This window comes from Pseudophryne corroboree, chromosome 10 (assembly GCF_028390025.1).
Source record: "Pseudophryne corroboree isolate aPseCor3 chromosome 10, aPseCor3.hap2, whole genome shotgun sequence".
NCBI classification, from domain to species: Eukaryota; Metazoa; Chordata; class Amphibia; order Anura; family Myobatrachidae; genus Pseudophryne; species Pseudophryne corroboree.
In genome coordinates, this window is record NC_086453.1 from 323,830,698 (window position 1) to 323,857,357 (window position 26,660).

Here is a 26,660-nt window from a genome sequence, read left to right on the forward strand (position 1 = left end):
GAGGCTGCAGAGACACAGGGGGCATGAGGCTGCAGAGACACAGGGGGCATGAGGCTGCAGAGACACAGGGGGCATGAGGCTGCAGAGACACAGGGGGCATGAGGCTGCAGAGACACAGGGGGCATGAGGCTGCAGAGACACAGGGGGCATGAGGCTGCAGAGACACGGGGTGGCATGAGGCTGCAGAGACACGGGGTGCATGAGGCTGCAGAGACACGGGGTGCATGAGGCTGCAGAGACACGGGGTGGCATGAGGCTGCAGAGACAGAGGTGGGAACTTGAGGCTGTAGCTAGCAACTCTGCGAATGATGGGTCAAAAATACTAGTTTTGCATAGGCAAACGCAGGGGGGGTTCCGGTTGCCCGGAAACCCCCCTTTTCTCGGCCAGGGGCTAAAATTATGACAACAATGGCATTGGTATATAATATGATCACTAGTGCTGCCCCACATCATGCAGTATAAGGGGCAGAGCAGAGCTGCTGCACATGCCCAGTGGTAGCAACTCCTTCTACAAAGTTTGCTGTGTGTGTGGATCTGAGTCCTCTGTCAGTGCACTGGACCAGAGAGTAGCTACCAGGAAGAAGAGACAGAAGCCTTACCATGATGTGGGAGAGTGTGTGCTTAGAAAGTACAGTACTGGTTCTATTATGATTGTGTATTTCTTTATTATGGTATGTTTAACCTTTTCCTGACACTTATTTATATTATTTAAATGTTTGATACAGCCTATAGTGTTAAATATTAATACTGTATTCCATACAATATCCAGTGTACAAAAGAACATTGTTTACATTAATGTCCAGGGTCGTTACTGGATCCTTGTACCACTCCCCAGCACTTTTTCTAATGTTCTGCAGAAACCCCCTTCTAGAAATTCTGCATTTGCCACTGTCTTGGTATTAAGTAATAGAAACATAATTTGCATGCTTGTATGATGAGGAATACTATACCACAGAAAAATAAAACTATAAAATGCTTTACTCATTAGTATGTAAGAAAATTATATTAAAAGTCACCAAGCTTCACATGACATTAAAAGATGTGAATATAATGATATTAAAAGGTAGTCTGTTTTTATGTAAAACACGGACCCCAAGGAGCTAATACATAAAAAATGTCAGCTGATTATGAGAAGTATTTAACTGAAATGAGTGTCCGCATTGAAAAAACCTCACTCACCTTGATTCTTTTGCAGTGATTCAAAGAAATCATGACGGGTAAACTGCGTTTCTTCCTGGCTGTTCACACTTGCTGAACCCGATACTGGGCACGATGATTCAGATTCTGAACATCGGAATTCCTTGCGTCCAGCAAGAAGACTGCTGTTCAAAGAGTAGAGCTTGATGTCTTTAATTTCCACCTGTAACCGGTCACTTCGTGACTGGTCATCGTCTGACACAAAGTTCTGAATAAATATTTGTCCTAAATGCCCAACTAGAAGCTCCGGGCTACCAGGATTGCGAGGTATCGACACAACCGGAGACTCTATGTTAATATTTAAAATAAGTTTTACAGTATCAATTTTAGCATTCAGAGGACAAATCCCATCATATTCATCCGCTTCATCCTGCGCAGAGTCCCGATGTTTACGTGGAGGTTCAAACAATGAAACGATTTCACTGTACTCTGCCGTTTTGGTGGCCAGCACAGAAGACACTTTGGAGGCTGCGCTCTTCAGCATATTCCGAAAGTTGTCTTCTAGCTCATCCATTGACAAGGTCAGTTCTTTCAGAAACTTGGCTGAATGGTTATAATGCAAAGATGCCATTTTCAGATTGAGGGCAAATTCTTCTTTGGACTGCTCAATAAATGTAAAGCTTAAAGCCTCCATTGGGATATAGTTGTTGTCTCTTGTGCCGAAAATACTTTCAAAAGTTTCTGCTTCGCTTACTTGGCTATCATAAGCGGCTACGTTGCCTATACTTATCACATATTTGTTTTTTGAAGACTCTTGTGCTAGGTCCATCAGCTGGAGGCAACCGAGAGAGCCGTTGACCGCAAACCTGCTTCCTAAAGACACATTCACCTTTGTTCCTCCAATACTAGCTGTTGCGATTTTCCTTCCACTGCTTTTTCCATCAGGCGTGGTAACGGTCCTGAAGAGAAGAATGTTTAGTCTGTGGATATCAATGGCTACTTGGGTGTTCTGCTCGTACGTAGACTGGAAAAACTCCTGGTCACTGAACCTGTTTTCATAGTCCGCTTTCAAAGGCTGAGGGCTGACGTCGTCATTGTCTCGGGGGAAAGATTTCTGAAGAAAAGCAAGAAGCTCTACCATTGTTTCTGGATTAAGAATGATGTCTAGATTATTGACCTGCACGCTCATCACTTGCAATGAGCTATCCAAATTCATTGAAGGGCATTCGGAACTAACAAACTGGTATTCCAGCTTTATGAGAGATTCTTGATCCTTTAAGGAGATGTTTTCAGATGAATTGTATTTATTTTTTACTAAGCAAGGGTTTGATGGTGAAAGGTCATTGGTGTCAGAGACCGGAGACTGTGCTCTGCTTTCACGAAGGCTTCCAGTTGGGGCATCCAAGCACAAGTTTTTGTGTGAAGCCATTAGAAGGTCAAAGTCAGAGCCGTAAGTTTGCATGGTGTCCACCATGAGAAGACCGTGGACAGTCAGGGAGACTTCTGCGTCATACGGTCTTTTTACAAAATGGGCATTAGTACCAAATACTTTGAGAAGTGAAATATAACGGCCACAGCTTTCAACACCCAGCTGCATGTAGTTGACTTTAAACTCGGCTAAGAGAAGCTTTGACTCAACCAGAACTTCCCTGGTGTGTTGCTCAAGAGTGATGATGCTCTGGGTAAGGTTCATAACAGAGTCCTGCATTCGCAAATGGTTCTCGGTATCTATGAATATTTTTTCCTTCCGAAGAAGCATATTATCTGCCGCTCTGCTTTCAGAGTTGGTCAAGTTTGTAAAGCACTTTTTTAAAGCAAATATTTTATCCTCGTTTATATGGATTTTTAAATCCGGCAGAGTACCAGAAAGCACAGCACCAGGATACTGAGGGTCAGAGGTGTACATCAGCCTACGCTCCAACTCTAAGTGGACATTGAACTTCTCTACGACGTGAGTAGGCCCAACCTCATTGTCCTGAATGTGTTTCCAATTGTCTTTTACGTGTCCAACCATGATCTGCAAATCCTTAAAAGACAGTGAGTATTTCTCATACATTTTATTGCTCAATAAATAAGCTTCCAGCTGTTCTTCGCTTAGCTCGCTCCCGCTGTAACTAGACACGTCCGGATCAGCGCTGGCGGCAACCTCCGGCGGTGGGCTACTGGTAGGAGTTGCTAGAGGTGTTTTGTATTCATCATCACTTAGATCATTTTTTTCAGCAGATAGATCACAAGCCTTATGTTTGCAATGATCTGTTGGGACAGGAATTAAAAGCAAAAGGTATTAATTGTTATTCTGATCTGTCAAGTGCTAATCAAGCATTAGGCTTTACATATATTTATTGTCTAAAAGCTTTTAACATTTTATTCTTGGGGCTCAATTTCACACAGCAATGGTTGCAGAGACCCTTGATGTCTGAAGCTTGACCAACACTGTAACATGGGATATTTCCACTGAAACTAATTGTTTTTCCACTGTATGAGCCACAGATTCTCTTACTCATGAATTTAGGGCAAATTAGGACACTTACTTTCTAAGCATGAACTGAAATGTTAAACAACAAGCATTAAGCTTTTTGCCTTGATGGTGAAAACCAACAAAGGGCTGTACAAAATAATTCACACACAAATTTTTACAGACAAATGTAATCATTATTGGTCATTTGATGTTTATACTCTAAACGGTACACAGGCAATAGCAGTAAAAATACCATCCATACAGATGACCGAACAATACAGAGAGTTCAAAAAGTCCTTCTGCAGTAACTGTGTGCTAAGTAATACCTCTTTTCCACTAGCTCCTTAAAACACGGGTAACTGCGCGGCGGTGCGCATTTACCCATGTTTTTCCCTAGTGGAAAAGGGTCCTCCTGCACATTCCCGGATCAAGTGATCCGGGAATCCTACCCGGGTAGCTTCAGAGCCGGATTAAGACCATGGGGGGCCCGGGGCACTTAAGAGAGTGGGGCCCCTAATAGAGAAGGCAAAATATATATATATATATATATATATATATATACATATACACACACACACACACACACACACACACACACACACACCCAGGGCCTCGCAGGGACTAGTGGGGTACAACACAAGCCTAGAGCCGGCTGTATACCATGCCCCTTGTCAGCCTCACATACCCACTCCTCTGTGCCTCCTGTACCTGACACCCCTTTGGTCCCCGTCCCTCCACTGTATATCCCAGAGGAGGTCCCTTCCCAGGTGCGGGTGCGGGGGTTAGGAGGGAGTTTATGGGGTGTGAATGTGGGAGACAGTGGGAGTAGGATGTGTGGTGGGGTTAGAGAATTTGGGTGTATGTGGGGTAAACACGAGGACTAGGCTGTGGGGTGTAGAGGATTATGGGGTGTATGTGGGGGAATAGGGTGTGTGGCAGGGGTAGAGGGTTATGGGGTGTATTGTATGGGGGGACTGGAGTAGGGTATGTTGGGAGGTAGAGCGCTATGGGATGTATGTGCCCTGCACTCCAGTCCCCCCTGCCACACCGCAGATCGGATCTCTCTTCCGATCCAATCTGCGGTGCTGTGCTCCCCGACTCCCGTCCTCACTGCAGCAGCAGCTGCGCACAGACAGGACAGCTGAGCTGAGCGACGGCTCAGCTGTCCAATAAAGTATGAATGAAGCAGCCTGCCGCTTAGTCATTGGCTGTGCACGCAGGCTGTTTCATTGATACATTATTGGACAGCTGAGCCGTCGCTCAGCTCAGCTGTCCTGTCTGTGCGCAGCTGCTGCTGCAGTGAGGACGGGAGCCGGGGAGCACAGCACCGCAGATCGGATCGGAAGAGAGATCCGATCTGCTGTGTGGCAGGGGGCCCTTTTGGAAAGGGGGGCCCGGGGTACCTTATCCCCCGGGCCCCCCCCTTAATCCGGCTCTGGGTAGCTTGCCGGGTTGAACACGTGTTAAACCCGGTAAGCTGTGTAGTGTGAACGGGAGGCGCTCCCGTTCACAGTGTATGGGAGGGCGGCGCTGGGAGATCATGTGATCTCCCAGCGCTGCCCCTGCCGCGTCACTAGCAGCGTCACCAACCCGGCAATATGCCGGGTTGGTGAGCGCTGTGTGAAAGGGGGCTGCGACCCGTGCTACAGTGGAAAAGGGGTACAAGTCTCCCCCCAGTACGTAATATGAAAACATTATTGATTTTAAACATTTATTAACATAAAATAAATCAGAATTTGTTATGGACTTATCTACATTAAGTGATGTCCCTCTCTGGCCTCCCACATCTGCAGAAGAGATCTGCAGGCAGACAGCGCTCGCTGCGGAGGGACTTTCCGAACTCGGTGTAGTTTTAGAACCTTGATCATATATGGAAAAATGGAAGTGTGCGTGTCCTACAAAAAAGATGTGGATTCTCACTGTGGAATGTCCTTCTTAGGAAGGATAGTCAATAGAGAGAACAGGGCTACATACAGGAGGGGCAATGTCATGCTGTGGAAAGAGGAATGGAGGCAAGTGGAAGGCCACGCACAATTAACAGAAGGATCCACACAACACAGTACTGGTGTCAGACTTTTGTACTGCTAATACTGGAAGATTGTGGTGTCAAAAACACCTCTATAAGAAATAAAGCTCCCGCACCCAACCTGTTACCTTGAGAGTTGGTAAGTAAAATCCTCCCAAGATCTACGACTACTAGAACTGGATCCTGGCACAAAAAGTCATCAGGAAAGATAACCTGAGGAGCAGAGATATCGAGACGCAACGTCCAGCGTCTACTGTTCTCCTGTGGAGGGACAAAAAGAGGAACAAGTCAACAACCTCATACATTTATATTACCACTAAGCTGGATTGAGACTACACTCTTTAAAAGGACAAAATCTTTGTTCAGACAAAATTAGTTAAATACGTGATTTAACCAATTTGTCTGAACAATCGGTTTTGTCCGTTTTCCAGTGTTTGAGATCAAATGTTCGATAGTCATTTGCTCCCATACAGATGTGTCCTTGTACATCTTGTCTCAATATGCCACACAGTAGGAGATACCTGGCATGAGTAAGCTGATAGGTCCTGTGCAACTCTGTTAGTGTCGGACGTATTTATTTTTTATTTTTTTGCTGAAAATTAATTTTATTCACATTGCTATGCGAATAAGATGCACAAGCAGATTATGCCGATTACAATGTTACGCGGCATGCCTATATTCTGTATGCGACTGCTGTATCAGCATTTCATATGCAGATACAGCCGCGGTTGAACACAGAATATAGGCATGCCGCGTATTAATTTAATCAGCATAATCTGCTTGTGCGTTTTATTTGAATCGTTTTGCTAATAAGACGCATTTTAATGAAAAAAGACGCACAGGAAGACACTGAGTCACGCCAACTAGATGGGCTGTTTAACGTGCAGGGAGACCAGATGTAAACTGACACAACTGTACATTACCAGATTTTCATTCCAGACAGATTGGACAGGTGGTCTGCCATATAATTGTATAGTGTATGCCCAGCTAAACAGATGAGCATATTTTTATTATTTAGTACAAGAGCACTTGAATTTTTATTATATGCTGAAAATTGAAACTATTCTGCTGCACCATCTCTACTTCTCGCCCATATATAAATAGGTTATTGCATAGTTAACACTTAATTTATTACATCTACGTGAAATATGTACAACATAAAACATGCTTTTTTTTTTTTTTTTTACTAACAGTTAACCGTCAGAAATAGATTTACTAGTATCTAAAAAAAATAAATACTAAAACTCAGAAAAAAGTGTCACCAATTTGTTGCTGACGTATTAAGATTAATAAATAACTTACAATAAATTCTCCAACCAATAACCGATCAATAGTCTGACGAATTTCAGCTTTCGTTTGCATTTTTAGTTTATTGTATTGCCTTCTGGCAGCTTCTGCCACTCTTAGCTCAAGTTCTGACTGATATCCAAATCCTGAAAGAACACAAAGCACAGAAATAAAATATCTGTACAAATAACATATACCCGGATCAGGGGAGGGGTGAAAGTAACTTCAGACAAAGAGCATGAACCCCTCGGGGCACTTGTAACCTAGACTAAAAAACAACAACTGTGGACTCAAAACGTTTGCAACAGAAAAAGAGAGCGTATAATTAAAATAGATATATATATATATATATATATATATATATATCTATCAGATAGATGTACGGCACTCTGGACTCTGTAAATTAGGTAAGCAGGAGCCCCTCCAATGCTGTCGTCAACGTTTCAATTTATTAATTTTCCTCAGGACATACAAGTTTTGTATGTCCTGAGGAAAATTAATAAATGTACTGTTTCTGCAGTACATTAAGTCGTTTGTGAGGGCACCCAGTGTAATACTTTATCAAGTGGCTGTGCCGGACCCCTGCCTGTTGTATATGTATATGTATATATATATATATATATATATACACATACATACATACATACACACACACAAACACACACACACACACACATATAGATTTGGAGACTCTTTAAGACTCAATCAAAACACACAGATTTGTGGTTCTAGAAGAAGAACCCTAATTCCAGTCTCTCTCAAACATTGTATGACAAAAGACCAAAATTCCAACATCATCACAGGAAATGGCAAAAGTCAGCATCAGACGTACCACATTTAGCGCAGGAGACGGAGGTCATCCCCCCAAACTAGGCAAAGCACATCAGAGTCCTTTGCACCATGTGTAATAAACAGCGTTGAATCTAGCTTGGGCCGCACAGGGAATGCCAATTAAAAACTTCCAGTCACCTGACAGGGCCTATATCACACTCCCACCATAATCCTTGGGGCTGCAGCTTCACCATCCCCAAAGCGTAACACCAGGGAGGAGTAAACTTAGGACATGCACTTCCTAGAAACAAGGGTACAGAGCAAGGTATGTACAGGTGACTCGGATAGAACCAGCACACCCCCACTCCTACTGAGCACAGAGAGTGTGATGGAGCTGGAAATATCTATAAGATATTGTATTCGGAAGGTCCACATTAAGCCAAGAAAAGGACCATAATACACAATCCTGATAGGGTATACAGCGAGTTCTTTCAACGGAAAACTGAGGATTAAATGCATCCTGTCCAAAAGAGGTGGTCAACCAGGATTCCTGGAAATGTTCCGGAGAATGAAGTGTGTAGCAGAAGCAATGGCAGTAAAGCAAGGGCCACCACAGCCGCAGGAGCATGAGACAGACACCGGCAGACCAACACAAGGACTCTCTCTAGAGACACCACAAGTAACAGCTGCAGCTGGAGGACAAGAACTACTCCAGCAAGATGACAGTGGATTGGAGGTCCTCACAGTAATGCAGCCGTGGGAGACCAGTGAGAAACAGAGCGGAGGCACCCACCAGAGAGAAAACAGAAACCCCACAGAGCTGGGAAAAGGACACAGGAGAACCACACAGGGATGGGACTCTGGAGATCCAACAATAGTGGCTCGGAGTCCACGCCACCCAGAGGGGGCAGGCATGACACAAACCCAGGAGCAACACAGCAGGAAGCCCGGGGACACTAGAGGTGAGAATACAGGGTAGAGCAGGACAGACGGGGATAACTGCTGGCAGCAAGGGGTGAAGATAGGATGTTCCAGCTGGAGAGCTACAGGAAATGCGTCCTACTCCATTCCTGACCAGGCCACACCCCTAGTTCTGTCCCTATCTCAGTCAGCCACATATTCCTATAACAGACATCAGCTGCTTCTTAAATGCTACTACACATTTTATCTGGCTGGCAGGTCTAATAGTCAGATTTCACCTTTAGTGTGTGAGGAAAGGGTGGTTAGGGGATATGAAGAGACGCTGCACATTACCTGAACTGTGAACTTTCCCTTGGTAAAAGAAGTCTGCCACCTTGGTAATCGCTTGTGGATTATAGATTATATTCAGCGGCCTTGTGCTCACTTCTAGTCGTCTCTCAAACACACTGTGAACTGGATATTTCTCATATAACATTTTAAATACAGGGTCATCTCCTGCGGTAGCTGTAAAGAATCACAAATGTAAAAAAAAAAATTAAAAAAGGTTAAATCTGTAAAAGGAATCAATATTAACTCCAAGAAATGGCTGCCGCCTGCCGCATTATATGCTTACTTCAGAGACTCTGGTCAAAATGTAATAGCCTGCTATTTGCAGGCAGCAGTGCAATTTTAGCGAGATAGCTTGATTTAAAACGCCAATTCATTTTACGGCAAACCCAAGTGGTTCTGCCTTAGAACTATTTCTCACTACGAACCTAGCGGCTATCTCACCAAAACCACAGGCTATTACACTTGGGCCTAGGACTACAAATATCAGTCGGCATCAGCTGTACATAACAGTAAGCAGCAGATTCAATTAGTCGCGAGGATAAGTCGAGACATCGCACAAGGTGTTGCACCGCACGTAGCCAGATATTAGAGCGAAAATAAGATTTTACTTACCGATAAATCTATTTCTCGGAGTCCGTAGTGGATGCTGGGGTTCCTGAAAGGACCATGGGGAATAGCGGCTCCGCAGGAGACAGGGCACAAAAAGTAAAGCTTTTCCAGATCAGGTGGTGTGCACTGGCTCCTCCCCCTATGACCCTCCTCCAGACTCCAGTTAGGTACTGTGCCCGGACGAGCGTACACAATAAGGGAGGATTTTGAATCTATTTAAATCTAATAAATCTATTTCTCGGAGTCCGTAGTGGATGCTGGGGTTCCTGAAAGGACCATGGGGAATAGCGGCTCCGCAGGAGACAGGGCACAAAAAGTAAAGCTTTTCCAGATCAGGTGGTGTGCACTGGCTCCTCCCCCTATGACCCTCCTCCAGACTCCAGTTAGGTACTGTGCCCGGACGAGCGTACACAATAAGGGAGGATTTTGAATCCCGGGTAAGACTCATACCAGCCACACCAATCACACCGTACAACCTGTGATCTAAACCCAGTTAACAGTATGATAACAGCGGAGCCTCTGAAAGATGGCTTCCTTCAACAATAACCCGAATTAGTTAACAATAACTATGTACAATTTATGCAGATAATCCGCACTTGGGATGGGCGCCCAGCATCCACTACGGACTCCGAGAAATAGATTTATCGGTAAGTAAAATCTTATTTTCTCTATCGTCCTAGTGGATGCTGGGGTTCCTGAAAGGACCATGGGGATTATACCAAAGCTCCCAAACGGGCGGGAGAGTGCGGATGACTCTGCAGCACCGAATGAGAGAACTCCAGGTCCTCCTTAGCCAGAGTATCAAATTTGTAAAATTTTACAAACGTGTTCTCCCCTGACCACGTAGCTGCTCGGCAAAGTTGTAATGCCGAGACCCCTCGGGCAGCCGCCCAAGATGAGCCCACCTTCCTTGTGGAGTGGGCCTTTACAGATTTAGGCTGTGGCAGGCCTGCCACAGAATGTGCAAGTTGGATTGTGCTACAGATCCAACGAGCAATCGTCTGCTTAGACGCAGGAGCACCCATCTTGTTGGGTGCATACAATATAAACAACGAGTCAGATTTTCTGACTCCAGCTGTCCTTGCAATATATATTTTTAATGCTCTGACAACGTCCAGTAACTTGGAGTCCTCCAAGTCACTTGTAGCCGCAGGCACTACAATAGGCTGGTTCAGATGAAATGCTGACACCACCTTAGGGAGAAAAAGCGGACGAGTCCGCAGTTCTGCCCTGTCCGAATGGAAAATCAGATATGGGCTTTTGTAAGATAAAGCTGCCAATTCTGATACTCTCCTGGCAGAAGCCAGGGCTAGAAGCATGGTCACTTTCCAAGTGAGATATTTCAAATCCACCTTATTTAGTGGTTCAAACCAATGAGATTTTAGAAAGTCCAAAACCACATTGAGATCCCACGGTGCCACTGGAGGCACCACAGGAGGCTGTATATGCAGCACTCCCTTAACAAAGGTCTGGACTTCAGGGACTGAAGCCAATTCTTTTTGAAAGAAAATCGACAGGGCCGAAATTTGAACCTTAATAGATCCCAATTTGAGACCCATAGACAATCCTGATTGCAGGAAATGTAGGAATCGACCCAGTTGAAATTCCTCCGTCGGAGCACTCCGATCTTCGCACCACGCAACATATTTTCGCCAAATTCGGTGATAATGTTGCACGGTTACTTCCTTCCTTGCTTTAATCAAAGTAGGAATGACTTCTTCCGGCATGCCTTTTTCCTTTAGGATCCGGCGTTCAACCGCCATGCCGTCAAACGCAGCCGCGGTAAGTCTTGAAACAGACAGGGACCCTGCTGAAGCAAGTCCCTCCTTAGAGGTAGAGGCCACGGATCTTCCGTGATCATCTCTTGAAGTTCCGGGTACCAAGTCCTTCTTGGCCAATCCGGAACCACTAGTATCGTTCTTACACCTCTTTGCCGTATAATTCTCAATACTTTTGGTATGAGAGGCAGAGGAGGAAACACATACACCGACCGGTACACCCAAGGCGTTACCAGCGCGTCCACAGCTATTGCCTGCGGATCTCTTGACCTGGCGCAATACCTGTCCAGTTTTTTGTTGAGGCGAGACGCCATCATGTCCACCATTGGTCTTTCCCAACGGGTTACCAGCATGTGGAAGACTTCTGGATGAAGTCCCCACTCTCCCGGGTGAAGATCGTGTCTGCTGAGGAAGTCTGCTTCCCAGTTGTCCACTCCCAGGATGAACACTGCTGACAGTGCTATCACATGATTCTCTGCCCAGCGAAGAATCCTTGCAGCTTCTGCCATTGCACTCCTGCTTCTTGTGCCGCCCTGTCTGTTCACATGGGCGACTGCCGTGATGTTGTCCGACTGGATCAACACCGGTTTTCCCTGAAGCAGAGGTTCTGCCTGGCTTAGAGCATTGTATATTGCTCTTAGTTCCAGAATGTTTATGTGAAGAGACGTTTCCAGACTCGTCCATACTCCCTGGAAGTTTCTTCCTTGTGTGACTGCTCCCCAGCCTCTCAGGCTGGCGTCCGTGGTCACCAGGATCCAATCCTGTATGCCGAATCTGCGGCCCTCCAATAGATGAGGACTCTGCAACCACCACAGAAGAGACACCCTTGTCCTTGGAGACAGGGTTATCCGTAGGTGCATCTGAAGATGCGACCCTGACCATTTGTCCAACAGATCCCTTTGGAAAATTCTTGCGTGGAATCTGCCGAATGGAATTGCTTCGTAAGAAGCCACCATTTTTCCCAGGACTCTTGTGCATTGATGTACAGACACCTTTCCTGGTTTTAGGAGGTTCCTGACAAGCTCGGATAACTCCTTGGCTTTTTCCTCCGGGAGAAAAACCTTTTTCTGAACCGTGTCCAGAATCATCCCTAGGAACAGCAGACGAGTTGTCGGCATTAACTGGGATTTTGGAATATTCAGAATCCACCCGTGCTGTTTTAGCACTTCTTGAGACAGTGCTAATCCCATCTCTAGCTGTTCTCTGGACCTTGCCCTTATTAGGAGATCGTCCAAGTATGGGATAATTAATATGCCTTTTCTTCGAAGAAGAATCATCATCTCGGCCATTACCTTTGTAAAGATCCGAGGTGCCGTGGACAATCCGAACGGCAGCGTCTGAAACTGATAGTGACAGTTTTGTACAACGAACCTGAGGTACCCCTGGTGTGAGGGGTAAATTGGAACGTGGAGATACGCATCCTTGATGTCCAAGGATACCATAAAGTCCCCCTCTTCCAGGTTCGCTATCACTGCTCTGAGTGACTCCATCTTGAACTTGAACTTCTTTATGTACAGGTTCAAGGACTTCAGATTTAGAATAGGCCTTACCGAGCCATCCGGCTTCGGTACCACAAAAAGAGTGGAATAATACCCCTTCCCTTGTTGTAGAAGAGGTACCTTGACTATCACCTGCTGAGAGTACAGCTTGTGAATGGCTTCCAAAACCGTCTCCCTTTCGGAGGGGGACGTTGGTAAAGCAGACTTCAGGAAACGGCGAGGTGGATCTGTCTCTAATTCCAACCTGTACCCTTGAGATATTATCTGCAGGATCCAGGGATCTACCTGCGAGTGAGCCCACTGCGCGCTGTAATTTTTGAGACGACCGCCCACCGTCCCCGAGTCCGCTTGAGAAGCCCCAGCGTCATGCTGAGGCTTTTGTAGAAGCCGGGGAGGGCTTCTGTTCCTGGGAAGGAGCTGCGTGTTGCTGTCTCTTCCCTCGACCTCTGCCTCGTGGCAGATATGAATAGCCCTTTGCTCTCTTATTTTTAAAGGAACGAAAGGGCTGCGGTTGAAAAGTCGGTGCCTTTTTCTGTTGGGGAGTGACTTGAGGTAGAAAGGTGGATTTCCCGGCTGTAGCCGTGGCCACCAAATCTGATAGACCGACTCCAAATAACTCCTCCCCTTTATACGGCAAAACTTCCATATGCCGTTTTGAATCCGCATCGCCTGTCCACTGTCGCGTCCATAAAGCTCTTCTGGCCGAAATGGACATAGCACTTACCCGTGATGCCAGTGTGCAGATATCCCTCTGTGCATCACGCATATAAAGAAATGCATCCTTTATTTGTTCTAACGACAGTAAAATATTGTCCCTGTCCAGGGTATCAATATTTTCAATCAGGGACTCTGACCAAACTACCCCAGCACTGCACATCCAGGCAGTCGCTACAGCTGGTCGTAGTATAACACCTGCATGTGTGTATATACTTTTTTGGATATTTTCCATCCTCCTATCTGATGGATCTTTAAGTGCGGCCGTCTCAGGAGAGGGTAACGCCACTTGTTTAGATAAGCGTGTTAGCGCCTTGTCCACCCTAGGAGGTGTTTCCCAGCGCTCCCTAACCTCTGGCGGGAAAGGGTATAATGCCAATAATTTCTTTGAAATTATCAGCTTTTTATCAGGGGCAACCCACGCTTCATTACACACGTCATTTAATTCTTCTGATTCAGGAAAAACTATAGGTAGTTTTTTCACACCCCACATAATACCCTGTTTAGTGGTACCTGTAGTATCAGCTAAATGTAACGCCTCCTTCATTGCCAAAATCATATAACGTGTGGCCCTACTGGAAAATACGGTTGATTCGTCACCGTCACCACTGGAGTCAGTGCCTGTGTCTGGGTCTGTGTCGACCGACTGAGGCAAAGGGCGTTTCACAGCCCCTGACGGTGTTTGAGTCGCCTGGACAGGCACTAATTGATTGTCCGGCCGCCTCATGTCGTCAAACGACTGCTTTAGCGTGTTGACACTATCCCGTAGTTCCATAAATAAAGGCATCCATTCTGGTGTCGACTCCCTAGGGGGTGACATCCTCATATTTGGCAATTGCTCCGCCTCCACACCAATATCGTCCTCATACATGTCGACACACACGTACCGACACACAGCAGACACACAGGGAATGCTCCTAACGAAGACAGGACCCACTAGCCCTTTGGGGAGACAGAGGGAGAGTTTGCCAGCACACACCAAAAGCGCTATATATATCAGGGATAGCCTTATAATAAGTGCTCCCTTATAGCTGCTTTGTTATATCAAAATATCGCCATAAATTTGCCCCCCCCTCTCTGTTTTACCCTGTTTCTGTAGTGCAGTGCAGGGGAGAGACTTGGGAGCCGTCCTGACCAGCGGAGCTGTGAGAGGAAATGGCGCCGTGTGCTGAGGAGATAGGCCCCGCCCCTTTTCTGGCGGGCTCGTCTCCCGCTATTTAGAGAAATCAGGCAGGGGTTAAATATCTCCATATAGCCTCTAGGGGCTATATGTGAGGTATTTTTAGCCTTTATATAGGTTACATTTGCCTCCCAGGGCGCCCCCCCCCAGCGCCCTGCACCCTCAGTGACCGCGTGTGAAGTGTGCTGAGAGGAAAATGGCGCACAGCTGCAGTGCTGTGCGCTACCTTTAGAAGACTGCAGGAGTCTTCAGCCGCCGATTCTGGACCTCTTCTGACTTCAGCATCTGCAAGGGGGCCGGCGGCGCGGCTCCGGTGACCATCCAGGCTGTACCTGTGATCGTCCCTCTGGAGCTTGATGTCCAGTAGCCAAGAAGCCAATCCATCCTGCACGCAGGTGAGTTGACTCCTTCTCCCCTCAGTCCCTCGCTGCAGTGATCCTGTTGCCAGCAGGAATCACTGTAAAATAAAAAACCTAGCTAAACTTTTTCTAAGCAGCTCTTTAGGAGAGCCACCTAGATTGCACCCTTCTCGGCCGGGCACAAAAATCTAACTGGAGTCTGGAGGAGGGTCATAGGGGGAGGAGCCAGTGCACACCACCTGATCTGGAAAAGCTTTACTTTTTGTGCCCTGTCTCCTGCGGAGCCGCTATTCCCCATGGTCCTTTCAGGAACCCCAGCATCCACTAGGACGATAGAGAAACTAGTGTTTTCAGGGGTTGGTATTTTTTTGGGGGGGGCTCAAAACTCTATGAGACGAGAGCAAAAACAAGTAAGACTGCCCTGTACTAATATTTGATGGAGTATTAGCGAGTGAGGGTCTAATGTCATATAGACTCTGTGGAAGGTTGAATTAACCGTTTTAAAAAAAACAAACATATACAGATGGAGCCATGCTAATCGTGGATCGCCTAGTCCCGCTGGGAGTGCACGCCAGCGATGAAGCCGCACTTAGAGTGCAGCTCCATCTGTACACTGCAAATACCTTTAGCCTTACAGTACAATCCAGTGCCTATGCTGAGGCGCACTGACCGTGTGACAAACGCCTAACTGCACCTCATTCCCAACTGTGTCTGAGCGAGCAGAGCCAATGTGGCACAGCCCACCACGTCACACACAGTAACTAGGAATGGCATAGACAGATAAAGTGGCTGTAACCAGTATCATTCTTAACAGAAAATCATTTCACTTTGAATTTATAGTGCCAGGCCTTTTGCTATTGGTGCCTGATCCAGACGTGGACGGAGTTTAGATTTTTTCGCAAATGGCCATTATTTTGTCTACTAAGCAAGCGTCTTAGCCGTATCGCAATGGTCTTGCGATGGCGCATGGAGTGTGTTTAGACGCAGGGTGATAGACAGATAGGGACCGTTTGGGGACTAAAATGCAGGCGTGTTTTAAGCAAGCGACTGAGTCTTCAGATACAGTGGTTCTGGCCCCAGCATCTCGGTTGTGACAGACATTCTGAGGAATCAGTGGGAGGTCCGATGATGGGACAGAGGGTGCGCCTGATGCTGCGTCACTGTACGCAAGCAGCGGATCTCAGAAGCGGCCATCCCAACGGGCATTAGACGGCTCCTGCGACATTTGCATAACGTCTCACATCTGCCGCGTATGCAGACGCAGCAGCGATCCGATTTGCGTCCATCTCTGAATCGGGCACACAGATACAATTAGAATAAAAATACAAATGATAAGTTATTCATCTGAGAACGGAAACAGGGAACTTACATTCGCTGGGACTGAGCAAGTCTGGCGTACCCGCGTGTACACTGGATGGCGGGGTTACACAGGCCACTTCCTTTTGCTGAAACAGAAGAAAAACGAATGCTGTAAACACTCTGTGTCTCTTCACAATGCAGCAGTATAGGATAAATTAGCACCAGCATGAAATGTGCAAGCGGCAGATTATATACAGCGGATGTGCACTGCTGGTGTTACAGAATCTATTTATGAGGTCCCCTGACGGATACTATACATTCTTTCTGGTGTCACCTTTTCAGGCTTTTTGGATAGACACATAGTGTTCATTCTAGCACCCTGCACCTTTCAAAACACGTGCAGTTCCTCTTTCCTGCCTGGGGTGTCGCTCTCTGCTCTGGTGCTTCTTAGCACATTCAGATCTATATTTTAGTGCTGAAATACAAGCAGAGTGTTCTGAGAAGCACCAGAGCAGACAGCGACACCCCAGGCAGGAAAGAGGAACTGCATGTGTTTTGAAAGGTGCAGGGCGCTAGAATGAACACTAGACACATGGGGCTAAATATAACTGCCTGTGGGAAGCAGGAAGTGCAGGATTTCATACGAGTCTGGACGAATTTTTAAAGCAGCAATCAGTTACACAGCAAAACCAACCTGGCTATGCCGTGCAAATGATTGCCGCTTTAAAGATCCGACCAGACTGGCACAAAATCCCGTACTTCCTGCTTCTCACGGGCTATTATATTTAGTCCTTGTACAGAGGATTCTCGCTGTCTGGATTTAAAAGGGTAAATTGTAATAAACACAAACAAGACCAATCTTGTATTACGGTTTCCTTTTTTAATCCAGACTACAAATTATACTCCTTGGTGTGCAAGAATAAAATGGTGTCACTTATGGTCTCACCAACGGCAACAGTATATTTTAACTATTCCTCAAAGACTTTAAGGGGGGAATTAAACTGACTGCGATTTTGAATAGCGCCGGGGATGAGCTATTCCACTGTCTCCATCGCACAAGGCACTTAAGACAGGAGATACAGTTTACCACGCCTAATGCTAGTCAGCATCTTCCAAGTTAAGGGCCGGATATGATGCTGCCACAAGCAGTAAGTCAGCAACTAGTATTGCGGCACTAGTTTAGTCGGATTTCTGCTCACACCTCAGTCAGGTGCAAACAGAAATCCTCTAGTCGCAGGTTTATAGCACAGCCAATTGAATAACTCCAGGCACTCATTCTCGGAGATATTCAACATCGCATTCAATTGAATTCCGCCTTCATTGTGCTGTAGGACTTCCGTGTTGTGCAGTACTGATATGGACAAATCTATCAATGTGATAACATACCGTAAAGAAAAGTCGTACAAACATGATCACAAAACGTACAGTATGTAAGTTATACCACCAGGATGGTTCTGCTGAAGATACAGATGAGTCCTCCTACATCCAGCCTCAATACGCCATGCAGCGCAAGATGTTTGTCATGAGTAAGCCACCAGGTCCCGTAACTCTGCTAACGTCGGGCATTTTTTGCCTGAAAATGCATCTTAATCGCAACACAACGTGACTAGGACGGTATCCGGTCTTTAGGTCGACAGCACTTAGGTCGACACTCATTAGGTCAACCACTATTGGTTGACATGGTCTATAGGTCGACATGGTTACTAGGTCGACATGGAAATAGGTCAACATGAGTTTTTCGCATTTTTTTTTTTTTATAAAAGAGGATTTTGGTACTTACCGATAAATCCATTTCTCTGAATCCTCTAGGGGACACTGGAGTCCTATACAGTAGGGGAGTAAAGCTTGCAACCGGAGGTGTGGCACAATCGGTTCCTCCCCCTTCACATCCCTCCTCCCTCAGTTTGGAAAATTTGACCGAGAGAATAGGACATGACACTATAGCACATGGCGAGGAGCCGAACCGTACAACCTACCAAACAGCATCCAAGAAAAACTCTTAACTGAAAAACTAACACTGTTTGTACAAACTTTTTGAACAGGAAGTTTGAACGCAGCAGGTTGACAGCACCGAGGCGGGCGTCCAGTGTCCCCTAGAGGATTCAGAGAAATGGATTTATCGGTAAGTACCAAAATCCTCTTTTCTCTTTCATCCACTAGGGGACACTGGAGTCCTATACAGTAGGGGACGTCCCAAAGTTATCCCCCAGGAAGGGAGTGCTGTCGGTGACCTGCAAAACTAAACGTCCGAACTTAAGAGTCTCCGGACGCAAAAGTATCAAACTTGTAAAATTTCGCGAACGTGTGGGCTGAGGTCCACGTCGCCGCTCTGCAAAGTTGAGTAGTGGAAGCACCTCTGGCAGCCGCCCCTGAGGCACCCACTGATCGGGTGGTATGAGCACCCGTCTGAACCGAAACCTGTTTTCCACAGGAAATATAAGCTTGCCGAATGGCAAGTCTAATCCATCTAGACAAAGACTGCTTAGGTGCTGGCCAACCCTTCGTTGGCCCATCCTTAAGACAAACAAAAGGTCAGACCTTCTGAAAGACGACATAACCTGTACGTATACCCGTAAAGCTCGGACAACATCCAAGTACACGTCCCCATCTGCGAGATCCTGAAAAGATGGTACCACAATTGTCTGGTTTACGTTAAACCCCGAAACAGCCTTAGGAAGGAAATCTGCTCTTGTACGGAGTTCCGCCCTATTCTCATGAAAAATTAAAAAGGGACTCTTACACGATAAGGCTCCCAACCCAGAAACCCGCCTGGCCGAAGCCAAGGCAAGCATTAATGTGACCGTCCAAGAGATATTTCAGGTATGTTCTTACTAACGGCCCAAAAGTTGGGATCACAAAAATTCCAACATCAAAGTTACGTCCCAAGGCGCAGTGGGAGGAGGAAAAAGGGGTTTGGTCCTCCGAAACGCCTGTAAAAAGGTTTGAACCTCTGGCAAGGATGCTAACCGCCTTTGAAATTGGATGGAGAGAACCGAAACTTGAGCCTTCAGAGAGCCCAGCCTCAGTCCTACCTCCAGACCGGCCGAAAGGAAAAGTAGAAGTCTGGATAAGTGGAAGTCCGCCGAATTCCACCCACGTTCTTGACACCAGTCCATGGTTTCAACAGCCACGCCTTTAAACGCAGCCTGTTCAGGGCTGGGTGTTGGAACGGTCCCTGAGATCGCAGGTCCTCTCTCTGACGTAACCGTCAAGGATCTTCCGCTATTAACCCTCGCAGGTCTGAGTACCAACTCCTGCGGGGCCAATCTGGTGCGGTTAGAACCGCCCACACTCGCTCTTGTTTTAACCTTTTTCAGAAACCTGGGTATGAGTTGGAAAGGTGGAAAAATGTAAAACCTTCCTGTAACACCAAGGAAGCGTTAATGCATCCACTCCATCTGCTGCTGGATCTCTTGTCCTGGACACATATCTGGGCAGCTGATTGTATTGCCGAGACGCCATTAGGTCGACTTGAGGTAGACCCCATCTCCTCAGCACCATGTAAAAAATCCGTGGATGTAGGCGCTACTCTCCCGGGTGCATGTCCTGGTGACTGAGATAATCTGCTTCCTAGTTCTCCACACCTGGAATGAACACTGCCGAGAGGATGATGTTTCGCCTTTCAGCCCACAACATGATCTGTGTGGCTTCCTTTAACGCCACTCTGCACCTTGTTCCTCCTTGACGGTTTATGTACGCCGTCGTCGTGACATTGTCCGACTGCATCTTTATGTGTTGACCCATGACTAGGTCTTCGGCTAAGAAAAGTGCATTGTAAACTGCTCTTAGTTCGAGAATGTTTATGGGTAGGCCGCTCTCCAGTAGCGTTCTCTAAGACGGCACCCCAACCTCGGAGACTGGCGTCTGTTGTCGGGATCCTCCAATCCCAAATGCCGAATCTCTTGCTTGCTGCGAGATTTCTGTGCAACAAACTCCAAGGTAAGGAGGTTCGTATGCGCGGTGGAATTCGTATTCTTCAATGTAGAAGCCAGTGTGACCCTGCTCCCTGAGCAATGAGGTTCATATGTAATGGTCGGGAATGAAGTCTGCCGTACTGGAGAGCTTCGACAGACGTCACCATGATCCCGAGAAGCTGCACACAGAGGTGTAGAGAAAACCGCTTGTGACCTCAGTACCTGAGCCACTAATCTCTGTAGGTCCTGCACCTTGTTCTCTGGTAGGAATACGCTCAATTGTACCATGTCCAAGATGAGACCGAGGAATTGAATCCGTTGACTAAGCATGAGATTGGATTTCTGGAAATTCACAATCCACCCATGTTGAATGAGAAATTGATGAGATGTCTGAACATCCTTGATCAACTGTTCCCGAGAGGATGCCTTGATTAGTATATAGTCTAGATAAGGTCTAATCGTGACCCTCAATAGTCTAGATTCTGCAACCATGAGTGCCATGATCTTCGTAAAGATTCTTGGGGCCGAAGATAGACTGAACGGCAAGGCCCCGAATTGGTAGTGATCCGTCACCAGTGCGAACCTTATGTAAGCCTGGTGAGGGGCCCAGATTGGGATATGCAGATTTGCATCCATGGATACCCTGAACTCGCCTTGTTCTAAGCCTGCAATGACCGACTGAATTGGTTCCATCTTGAATCTGGAGACCCTTAGAAACTGGTTTAAAACTTTTAAATAGAGTATCGGCCTGACCGTCCCGTCTGGCTTTGGCACGACAAAAAGATTGGAATAGATACCCGTTCCTCTCTGAGAGGCGGGAACCGGAATAATGACCTCTGACCGTAGCAATTTTTGAATTGCTGGCAGTAGTGCTTTTGCTTTCTGAGGGCACCGATGAAATCCCATTGTAAAAACACTGACTGCGAGGCCTCTGTGAAAAATCCAGTTTGTACCCCTGGGAGATTAGGTCGTTTATCCAAGGTTCTGGTGCGGTGTTGGCCCAGATGTCCCGAAAACCTTCCAGACGCACTCCACCAAGGGGGATCCCAGACGCGCCGGGAGACCGTCCTGCCACGGTCTTGTCAGCAGGTTTATCCCGCTTTGTGGCTGCTGCCTGTGAGCGGCCTCTACCTCTGTCCCCACGTACTTGTGTACCGAAATCGCTTCCTCGGGCTAGCAGGGACGGCGATCTAAATGAATGAAACGCTGGTTCTGAATAACCTCTCCTAACTTGTGGAGTGGCTCTTGTATAAGGAGTAGGTAGAAAAGAGGACTTCCCTGCTGTTGCTTGCGAAATCCATTTGTCCAACTCTGGACCAAAAAGCCTCTCACCCCCAAAGGAGATGGTTTCTACCGCCCTCTTGGTGTAAGAGTCTCCTCGCCATTCTCTGTCCGTCTAGCCGATACGGCTGATGCAGAGATGCGCGATGTTAGCCTGCAAATATCCTTAGAGGCTTGACGCAAGTATGAAGCGGATTCTCGAATGTGTTCCGCCAGTTGGGTAATTTCTTCCAATCCATTTTCCCCCTCAATAGCCTGTACAATACGACCAGAGAATGTTCCCCTGGCCCTCATTAACCCAAGCGTAGATGACCGTAGGCCTCTGTTTCTGCTACAAAAATTGACTTTAAGGCTGTGTCAACCTCGTAAAGTCGTTAAATTAGGTAATGGTAAGATTGTCGTCTTTGACAACCTTACTAGGGAACCATCCACTACTGGTGGAGTCTCCCACTTATCCATCACACTCTTAGGTAGGGGATAAGTTACTTGAAACCCTGTTCAAAAAGTGAAAACGTTTGTCAGGCTGTTTCCAAGCATCCTCCATTTGAGATTGGAGGGATTTAGGAATGGGAAACGCTGCTGAACGCGGCTTTTGGGATTCAAACAATTCAAATTCTTCCGGCTCCTTTACTTCTGCTACCTTAAAGTTTAGGATCTCCTTCACCCGAGATTGCCGTGTCCTCTTCTGGAAAATCGGCGTCTAGGTTAGATTCAATGATGTATCAATGAGAAGACCCCTCTCCTCCTCTGCTTCCGGTACAAGAGGATGAGGCCTTTTAACTGCCTTGCACACATTCGGTACTGCTTGTGTGGGCGGCGTTAACCTGACGAGAACGTCTTCTATCGTCTTTGAGAATCCCGCAGCCCTGATTGTTGCGTGCGGGATTCCGCCATCTCATTGGAGATTCTATCTTATTCTTCCATGACCTAGTCGGAGTACTGCTCCCAGGTGGAACGTCCTTGTCTAAGCAGGAATCGCACATCTCGGAGCTGCCATCCGCGTGCTCTTCCCGTTACATGCAACATAATAGGTCTTGGAGGTCTGGGTTGGTGGTTTAGACATGTTGACTAAACCCCTTACCAGACTGTGTCGCAGCGCTTTCACCCTTTAAACTAGGAAGAGAAAGATTGTGATAGATGAGGGAAGCAAAAATGTATTGAGTTGCCTGGCTGGAAATATCTCTATATTGTACAGAAGAAAAAATAAAACAAATTTTTTTTATTTCCTTTGTCTTTACAGCCAGCCGACTTGCAAACGTCTCACACCCAACTGTAAGTCAGCTACGGTGTTGGGAGTTGGCTTTACTTGCTTCCTCGTATTTTCTGTAGGCTCTTTGTAATAGAGTTCCTTTGAAAATAAATCATAATATTATATTCTTCAGGCATTATAACATTTCACCAGCAGAGGGCGCTGTCTTACTACTAATCTATAATAGTGCACTCCATGCTCCTCAGTTTTTCTGGCGCCTGCATGAATTTTAAGATGGCTGCCAATTAAAATTTTTGGCTGTATGGCCGTGTGTTCTGCTGAAGGGAGCCTAACTTGCTGTTACTGGCCACCCTGTATGTGCGCTGCAGAACTTTCCCGCAGCTGAGGAATTCTCCTCAGCCGCGTGCTCACTGCAGCGTCTCTCCTCCCGCTCCCCGCCTCCGGCGGCTGAGGGTATCTGCCGCTGGCCGGGACCGCTCTCACAGGTCCCGTAGCGGCGCCTCTCTCTGCTGACAGGGAAGACACAAGCGCGCTCTGTTCTGTGCGCTCCCGATCCCCGCTGGCCGCCCCCACACGCGGCTGAAGGATCTCCTCAGCTGCGCGGCACTAACTCACTGCTCTGTCCTCACCTCTGGCGCGCCGCTGTGGGGATCTGATTAGTGATCACATATAGCGGCCTCTATGCTAGCAAAGCCTTCTGCGGGAAGGGAACAGCGGGACTCATTACATGGACTGCATACAGCTTACACGCTGCAGACAGTAGCAAGGTCCTCACTAAAGCCCCATAGGAAAATAATAAAAACCTAATGCTACTTCTTAAAACAACCAGTACTCACAGTTGTGCCTTGAGGGGTGGTCTTCAGTATGCCGGCGGTCGGGCTCCCGGCGCTCAGTATACCGGCGCCGGGAGCCCGACAGCCGGCATACCGACACTAATTCTCCCTCGTTGGGGTCCACGACCCCCCTGGAGGGAGAATAAAATAGTGTGGCGCGCGTAGCGCGCCACCGTGCCCGTAGCGTGTCGAGCGCAGCGAGCCCGCAAGGAGCTCATTTGCGCTCGCCACACTGTCGGTAAGCCGGCGGTCGGGCTCCCGGCGCCGGTATGCTGGTCGCCGGGAGCCCGGCCGCCGGCATATCGTAGTGAACCCGCCTTGAGAGATGCAGACCCCTTTAGTAGGAATCCTTGTCTCTCAATCCTGAACCTTGTCCTCCTTTAATTAGGGGTACGCAGCTTTCTCTTCTGGTAAAGCCAGCACCCCCTTTCCTTTAGGTGGGATTGGGCATTTACCGTTTTGTCTTTTAAAACCTGCACCCTCCCTTTAGTTAGGAGTGATTGGGCCAGTCATGAATGACTAAAAAAAGAATTAAATAAATAAATAAAACTTCAAGGAGCAGGAGCTCCCTTCTGTGCTTTAACCTCCTAGGCACAATTTTCTAAACTGAGGGAGGAGGGATGTGAAGGGGGAGGAGCCGGCTGTGCAGACAATGCTAATTTTAGATTGTGCCACACCTCCGGTTGCAAGCTTCACACCCCTACTGTATAGGACTCCAGTGTCCCCTAGTGGATGAAAGAGAAAAATGAATAAGGTGCCTGCACTTTCCCTGAAGCATGGCGAGTGATGCGAGGGAATAAGACACCAAGAAACTTTTAAAACTCATGTCGACCTTCTCCATTTCAACCTAATGACCGCATCAACCTATTTTAGGTGTCAACCTAGTCACTGTCTACCAAAAGTGGTCGACCTAATGACTGACGGCCTAGTTACTGTCGACCCTATGATCCACACTCACTAGGACGCGCAAGGAGACTGTGCTGATTAGTTTGATATATGAGTGCAACAGAGTCTGTATACGGAGCAGAACAGAATGTGTAATGGAATAAAGCTGCGGCTGCTACATTGTAGCACTTTGTATGCAGATTAAGACGCACAAAAAATAAGAATTTACTCACCGGTAATTCTATTTCTCGTAGTCCGTAGTGGATGCTGGGTACTCCGTAAGGACCATGGGGAATAGACGGGCTCCGCAGGAGACTGGGCACTCTTAAAAGAAAGATTAAGTACTACATCTTGTGTGCACTGGCTCCTCCCTCTATGCCCCTCCTCCAGACCTCAGTTAGGGAAACTGTGCCCGGAAGAGCTGACATTACTAGGAAAGGATTTGGAATCCAGGGTAAGACTCATACCAGCCACACCAATCACACCGTACAACTTGTGATAACTATACCCAGTTAACAGTATGAACAACAACTGAGCCTCATTCAACAGATGGCTCAGAACAATAACCCTATAGTTAAGCAATAACTATATACAAGTATTGCAGAAAGTCCGCACTTGGGACGGGCTCCCAGCATCCACTACGGACTACGAGAAATAGAATTACCGGTGAGTAAATTCTTATTTTCTCTGACGTCCTAGTGGATGCTGGGTACTCCGTAAGGACCATGGGGATTATACCAAAGCTCCCAAACGGGCGGGAGAGTGCGGATGACTCTGCAGCACCGAATGAGCAAACTCAAGGTCCTCCTCAGCCAGGGTATCAAACTTGTAGAATTTTGCAAAAGTGTTTGATCCCGACCAAGTAGCAGCTCGGCAAAGTTGTAAAGCCGAGACCCCTCGGGCAGCCGCCCAAGAAGAGCCCACCTTCCTCGTGGAATGGGCTTTTACGGATTTAGGATGCGGCAGTCCAGCCGCAGAATGTGCAAGTTGAATCGTGCTACAGATCCAGCGAGCAATAGTCTGCTTAGAAGCAGGAGCACCCAGCTTGTTGGGTGCATGCAGGATAAACAGCGAGTCAGTTTTTCTGACTCTAGCCGTCCTGGAAACATAGATTTTCAGGGCCCGGACTACGTCCAGCAACTTGGAATCCTCCAAGTCCCGAGTAGCCGCAGGCACCACAATAGGTTGGTTCAAATGAAACGCTGATACCACCCTTGGGAGAAATTGGGGACGAGTCCTCAATTCTGCCCTGTCCATATGGAAAATCAGATATGGGCTTTTACAGGACAAAGCCGCCAATTCTGACACACGCCTAGCTGAGGCCAAGGCCAACAGCATGACTACCTTCCACGTGAGATACTTCAACTCCACGGTCTGAAGTGGCTCAAACCAATGTGATTTTAGGAAATCCAACACTACGTTGAGATCCCAAGGTGCCACTGGAGGCACAAAAGGGGGCTGAATATGCAGCACTCCCTTAACAAACGTCTGAACTTCAGGCAGTGAAGCCAGTTCTTTTTGAAAGAAAATAGACAGGGACGAAATCTGGACTTTAATGGATCCCAATTTTAGGCCCATAGTCACTCCTGACTGTAGGAAGTGCAGAAATCGACCCAGCTGAAATTCCTCTGTTGGGGCCTTCATGGCCTCACACCAAGCAACATATTTTCGCCATATGCGGTGATAATGTTTTGCTGTCACATCCTTCCTAGCTTTTATCAGCGTAGGAATGACTTCAACCGGAATGCCCTTTTCCATTAGGATCCGGCGTTCAACCGCCATGCCGTCAAACGCAGCCGCGGTAAGTCTTGGAACAGACAGGGCCCCTGCTGTAGCAGGTCCTGTCGGAGCGGCAGAGGCCAAGGGTCCTCTGAGATCATTTCTTGTAGCTCCGGGTACCAAGTTCTTCTTGGCCAATCCGGAACGATGAGTATAGTTCTTACTCCTCTCTTTCTTATTATCCTCAGTACCTTTGGTATGAGAGGAAGAGGAGGGAACACATAAACCGACTGGTACACCCACGGTGTCACTAGAGCGTCCACAGCTATCGCCTAAGGGTCCCTTGACCTGGCGCAATATCTTTTTAGCTTTTGTTGAGGCGGGACGCCATCATGTCCACCTGTGGCCTTTCCCAACGATGTACAATCAGCTGGAAGACTTCTGGATGAA

At 47.1% G+C, this 26,660-nt stretch overlaps 1 protein-coding gene across 4 annotated transcripts in view; it reads right to left on the bottom strand.

Moving 5' to 3' along the window:
- The window catches only part of VPS13D (vacuolar protein sorting 13 homolog D), a 504,218-nt gene that overhangs the window by 406,405 nt on the left and 71,153 nt on the right, over positions 1-26,660 (bottom strand). For all 4 annotated transcript variants that reach the window (XM_063943541.1, XM_063943538.1, XM_063943540.1 and 1 more), the window contains exons 15-19: positions 16,439-16,514; positions 8,934-9,104; positions 6,924-7,054; positions 5,750-5,882; positions 1,180-3,390 (exon numbers count right to left, since the gene is read on the bottom strand). In XM_063943541.1, coding sequence (XP_063799611.1) covers positions 1,180-3,390; positions 5,750-5,882; positions 6,924-7,054; positions 8,934-9,104; positions 16,439-16,514 — 2,722 coding nt within the window. The remainder of the gene's footprint in view (positions 1-1,179; positions 3,391-5,749; positions 5,883-6,923; positions 7,055-8,933; positions 9,105-16,438; positions 16,515-26,660) is intronic.